This window comes from Heloderma suspectum, chromosome 9 (genome assembly GCF_057233095.1).
Source record: "Heloderma suspectum isolate Gila_16-S chromosome 9, 16-S_ref, whole genome shotgun sequence".
Lineage (NCBI taxonomy): Eukaryota > Metazoa > Chordata > Lepidosauria > Squamata > Helodermatidae > Heloderma > Heloderma suspectum.
The window spans coordinates 46,841,742-46,847,741 of NC_139466.1; the positions used below are offsets into that span (position 1 = coordinate 46,841,742).

General features: G+C 60.1%; 1 protein-coding gene across 2 annotated transcripts in view; it reads right to left on the reverse strand.

Moving 5' to 3' along the window:
• The window catches only part of EFNB1 (ephrin B1), a 155,671-nt gene extending 151,024 nt beyond the window's left edge, over positions 1 to 4,647 (reverse strand). The window contains exon 1 of one of the 2 annotated variants that reach the window (XM_084814278.1): positions 4,411 to 4,647. In XM_084814278.1, the coding sequence (XP_084670404.1) occupies positions 4,411 to 4,544 (134 nt within the window). In that variant the 5' untranslated portion in view covers positions 4,545 to 4,647. The remainder of the gene's footprint in view (positions 1 to 4,410) is intronic. The other variant, XM_084814279.1, reaches the window with a different exon arrangement.
• Between the last annotated feature and the right edge of the window lie 1,353 nt (positions 4,648 to 6,000).

Genomic DNA, 6,000 nt, shown 5'->3' on the forward strand with positions numbered 1-6,000 from the left:
GGAAAAAAAATCACAAAAATTATGTGATTTATTTTCATTTCATCCCTAATTAAATACTTTTAGAAGACAAGAATTCCAAACTGAAATTAATTTTTGAGCCTATACTTTCTTTGAAATGTGGTTTTTTTAGTGGGCAGTCCAGAAACCCACTGGGATCAATATTTCTCTGACAGTGCAGCAAAAGGATTTAAAGTAAAATTGCCACAAAATGTTATGGCACAGGATCCAAGCTACCCCTGAACCAAAAACTCTGACTTCTGGAAAAGCAGCATAAAGATCATGGATGTTGCCCAAGAACCCTTGTTTTTTCCTCTCCTGAGAAGCCTATCTCTACGGAGCCCATGGGATAGAATGCAAACCACAGGGGCACACCAAGACACGCACACATTCTCATGCGCACGCACACGCACTCTAAGCCCAGAATGGTTTTCAGTGCAAGGTAAACTTGAAGGACAATTGCTAATCAATGGGTGCTTAAAATGCAGAACAAACTGAGTCCAAAGCATTCCAAGAATTATTTCAAACATCTCTGCCCTGCAGCCTCACATAAAAATAAAATAAAAATGCTGTAAGCAAGGCTGATCAAAAAAATGAAAGTGGAGAAGTCCACTTTCATAATCTTTACTGAAATACAAAGGGGATGATATATACAATTGCCAGCTTAGTGAGAAGCAACACTGTACATTTAAACTGAAGATTTAAAAGGCTATGACACTGTAGTAATATCAGTAAAGGAAGTTGTTCCTTCCATCTGATATTTAACCTGACAATGCATCCCCTCGGTAGCTGAAAGGCTATTTTAAGCAAAGCTGCTTCTCCCCAGGAACAACCAGAGATCTGCTTGGGTGACAATCGGATAACATTATATTCTCCTGCTTTATCTGTAAAATAGAAGCAGCAATGACAAAGTGGAGAAAACATGCGGGGGGGGGGTGTAGAAATTTTGAATGATTCCAAGTGACATTCACGAGGCCACCAAGTCCAATGTTTGACACCACTTCTAATGGCTTGGAAATTCCATCTACTGTTACTTTTTAAAAAAGATTTAGCCAATTTATTCTGAAAACAAGTAGTGAATCTCAGCACATCTGAGGTCAGTTAGGTGAGGATTCATAGGGAAGAACTACCGTTGTAACCTCCCAAAAACAAGAGAGGATTTTTATTGTCCTGAAGCGCTGTTGAAGCGGTCTTTAAAAGGCATCTAAGGGAAAAAAATAACCTTGATTTAACAAGAAGCAAATTGGATTGATCTATTTTTTTTTGCTAGCACATGCCTGGACGGGGACTCAAAGCTTATGGGTTGCTTCCTACACACACGTGTGCGCACACGCTTTCCTCTGTCAGATATATTTTTATTCCTACCCAACCATGTCTGGAAGCATCAATACGTAACAAAACAGAAACCTGATGTTTCCATTTGGAATCACCAGGCTCTCCAACACAAGCTGAGCCCACAGACTGACAGACGGATGGGAGCTTTTCCCACAGATATCTGCCTCTAAAGCCACCGAGGCAGCTCGCTGTGGCCGGACATCTGGAGAGTCAGAACTTCAACCGGAGCATTCTTTGAAACTAAAGTCCAGATACAAAGGTGGGCGAACATATACAGTGCCAAAGGAAGTGGCTTTACAAGCCCCCCATACGTTCACAAGACACACACACACCACCACCACCAAATTGCTCCAAAGCTGAGGAAAGGGGGATGCCAACAGCTGATGTTGCTGAGTGGCTGGGAGCCAGCCTACCTGACAGGGATGCTGTAAAAGATTACCCAGGTTAGGTATGTAAAGCATTTCTAAGACTTTGAAGCACTACATAAGTATGGCAGCTGTGCTACCTCCAGAGGAGACCCCCTTCCTCTTCAGTATTAGTGCGGGCAAACCGAGAGTGCCAACCCCAGACCAACATGAAATGCCAGTTTCAAGCCTTTCACCACGAGCTAATCACTTGCCAATCTTTACTTCCGACATACCTGGAACTCTTTCAAGAGCAGGCAATGGGGGGGGGGGGGCAGCAAGGATGTTTGCACTGTTCTGTATTCACCATTGAAACTCTAATACAAAGCAGAGACGGAACTGTGTTTTGGTTGCCCCTGTGCAGCTCCGAAGGGGAAAGTGTCCACCAGCCACATGGGGAGGGAGGAAGAACATGACTTCTCCCAGGAACAAGCCACAAAGCAAGGCCACGAGGGGCAAGCCACTTCACAAGGCGAGGGGATCCCCTGAGCTCTCCCGATTTTCATCAGCTCCTCAACAGAAGCCATTTGCCAGCGAGGAAGTGAACAGTCAGAGCCTTGGAAGCCTCCAAACTTCTGTCTACCTCGTCACTACTCCGTTTCAGTCCATGGACATAGCAGCTTCACTGTGGCACATCAGGTGTTTGGACGAGCTGCAGAGAGGAGGGTGGCTCGTTTGGTTGTTCTCTCTCAGGCCCTCACACCTACAATTTGCTGTGGATGCCGCTCTGCTCCAGAAGCGGTCAACAGTCCTCCACAGGAAGGTTTGGCGGACACACCACAGTGCTTCTGTTACTTGTAGAGAAGCACCTCCCAAGAATTTAGCACTTTAGTATTTTAATCAACGCTGCTGATCCCAGATACAATCCAGGCAGAAACGCGACATTCCGACACTGACCCAGAAAAGCCTCCTCCTCCCGGAGAGCTGCAGCGCCGTCATGCACAGCCAAGGCCCCCGGCCCAGCAGCGGTGGCGGCAGTGACACGGCTTGCCATGAGCGCATGCTGCGATCTCCCCAAGACTGCAGCCAATTCGGAACAGTTTCCTCGCTTCCTCACTGCGCCGTTCCTATTTTGTCCTCAAAGTTTATCCACCAGATCTATAAAATGAATGCTGCCATTTCCTCAGAAGAAAAGTTTCCTACTTCACTTACATCTATTAAAAAAAGTGTTTCAAGAATGAACTTGGAGCTTGTACATTTGCTACACATTTTGAAGGCCAGAAAGAGTTCCTCCCCCAGCTATTTGAGCTGACAAGAATAAGCAATGTCCCCCCCCCCCTTTACTGTGGAGGGCGTTTGTTTTCCTGAAGGACAAAACTAGGGCAGCTTAGAAGGGTGAGCAACTGTTTTGAATTACTCTTCTCCCCCCACCCACCCCCCACAGCTTGATTTTTCCCCTTCCCTAAAGACAGCAAACCTGAAGGCCTGCTTTGAAAAGAAGAGGGAAGGGATAAGATAAACAAACAGTCAGATTTACAAGATAAAACCCAGGGAAACGGCTCCCCAAAATCATCCTGATGTAATCAGTCTCCAACTGTCTACAGTTAATTAGTACTCAAATTGGGAATCTAAACATCTTTGAAAACTTTTACTTTCCCAGCAGATAGACCTGTTTGGAAAAAGCAGCTGCCACTGCTAATATTGTTCAGCTAAACAAGTCTGGGATTGCATTCTATTTATTCTAAACAAAACTGTAAATGCCGCTTTCCCATGCAGGACTGAAGAGGCTCATACACGAGCCCGTGGGGACAGGCTGAAGTGGGAGCGTCCTGCCCAAGAAGCAAAGCATGCGTAACAGCCGTGACTTTAAAGGTTCACTGGGAACAAAGCCTGGAGTATCTGCGTCCAGAAAAAAGGCGCAGGGTCAGAGACATCCTCTGCATCATTTTACATGTCTCAGACAAAATGCCTCTCCGTACCTCAGCACGCTCTTGCCAGAAAAATCAAGCGTGACTTCTGCACCGCGCCATCGCAAAATGTCATTAGGCAGAAGCATCCGCCCCGCGCAGCGGCCCGAGAAACGGGGAACGAGGGACGGAGGGGCCCGGGGAGCGCCCGGCCGACAAGCCGCGCCGAACGCGCGCAGCAGGCCCGGGCCCACCCCGGAGGGCTGCGCCTCCGGGCGCCCCACACGGCAAACCCCGCAAGCGCGGCGGCCTGGGGCCCTCGGCCACTGCACGCCCGGCGGCGGCGGCGGGGCGGGCGCGGCTCTCCGGCGCCGCTCGCGCGCAAACGGCCGGCGGCGCTTCCGCGGGCTGAAGCGCGAAGCGACGCGTCCGGCAGCTCCCCGCGCGGCCTTGCCGAGCGCGCGGGCCGCCCCTCGGAGCAGGCGCGCCGCCGCAGCCAGCGGCGGTCCCGCCGACAGGAGCGCCGCGCCGGCCCGCGGCGCCCGGCAGCGCGCGAGCCCGGCGGCGGCGGCCTCGTCCCGAGCACCGGCGCGCCGCGGCTCCGCCCGAAGGCGGCGAGGCGCCGGCAGCTGCCGCGGAGACGCTCCCCGGCGCCGCGCAGCCGCCCGCGGAACAGCGCGCCCGCCGCGCCCCGCCGGCTCCCGAGGCTCCCCGGCGCCGGCCCGCGGACGCTGCGGCTGGGCTCCCGCGGCCCGCCAGCGCCTCGCCTCGCCTCGCCGCCGCCGGGTCCCTCGGCCCGCCCGCGAGGCCGCGCGGCCGGCACGTACGTGGGGTTGGCGGCGCTCCAGCAGACCGGCTCCAGGCTCTTGGCCAGCAGCGGCGGCGCCAGGCGGCACAGGGCGAGCAGCAGCCCCACGAGCCCCCGGCCGAGGCAGTCGCGGCGCCCGGCCGGCCGGCCCATCCTCCTCCGCGGGCGGTGCGGTCCTCGGCGCCTCACGCGGCTCCCATCGCGCCGGCGGCGACCTCGCGCTCCCGGGCGGCGGCGGCGGCTCCTCCGGCGCCGCCGCCTGGGCGCCCCGCCGCGGCCCCTGCCTGCGCCCGCGCGCCCGTCCTGGCCGCCCCGGCGGCGCGCTGGCTTCGGCGGCGGCCCCTCCGGCTGCCCGACTCGCACTGGGCTCCGGCGGCCGCGCCGCGCGCTCTACTCCCGCGCGCAGGCGATCGGCGCGGACAGCCCGGCCCGGCGCCCAATGGCAGCGCGGCTCGGAAGGGGCCTCGCCGGCCGGCCGGCCCGCGCTGGAGGGCGTGGCCAGTCGGCAGGCCCCGCCCGAGGGCGGGGCGCCGCGAGTGCCGGCGCCTCCCGGCCGGGGCTCCGCGCCGCGCGTGCTCGCGGGGCCGGCGGCGCGGTCCCGGGGGCGCCGTGGGCCGGCTGCCGCCGCCCCGCCCGGCCCCGGGGGCACTCGCGGCCCCGCCTCCGCGGGCAGAGCTGGGCCGCCGCCGGGCCGCGAGGCGCCGCCCGGGGCGCGTGCCGGCCCCGCGCCGCGCCTCCGCCCGCCCCGGCTGGGCGCCCCGGACGCCGCGCCGGCGGCTTCCGCGGCTGACCCCTCGCGCAGCGCAGCCGCGCCGGAGGGCCCGTCCGCGCGGCAGTGGCGCCGTGGGGCCCGGGGCGCGCCGCCGAGGGGCGGCCCGGCCCGGGCGGCGAGCGGGGCGGGGCGGAGCGGAGCGCGGGCTCAACGCGAGCCGACGCCGCCCCCTGCCGGCCCGCGGCGGCACCGCCGGCTTCGAGGCTGCTGCGGCGGCGCGGGCGGCGGGCGGCCGCGGCGCCCCCGCTCCCGCGCCGGGGGCCCTGGCCGGAGCGCGGGTGCCGCCGCCGCCGCCGCCCAGGGCGCAGCGTTCCGGCCGGCGCTGCTGGTCGAGTCGGAGCTGTGCGGCGCCTGGTGTGGGGGCGCGGCGCCCCCGGGTGCCCCCGGAAGCGCTCCTGACCCGGGCGGCCCTTTCGCTCCCCTGGGGCAGCCAAGCCGCCGCCGGCGGGAGCGGAGGAGGCGGAGACCGGCCCGGCGCCGCCTCGTCTCTGCCCCCCCTCCGGACGCCGCCTGCGGAGCCGGGCGGGGCCGCGCAGGAGCGGCGCCCCTCCGCCGCCGAGAGGGCGCCATTCCCCCTCGGCAAGCAGTTCGCCGCCGCTCTGGGCGCCCTGTGACTTCGCGGGGCGGGGCGGGGCGGGGCGGGGCGCGCATAGCCGCCCGAGGCCCGCCATCAGCAGGCAGGAGTGGGGCGACACCAGACTGCCGGCTGAAGGGGAGCGCCTTCTGCAGCTTCCCGAGGGGCCGGAGTGGCGTGGGGGTGATAAGAGGAGCGAAACTTCCCAGGGAGGTTTTGCCCCGCTCTCGAACAGGCTTTGCAGCTTCCGTTTTTGAAAGAAA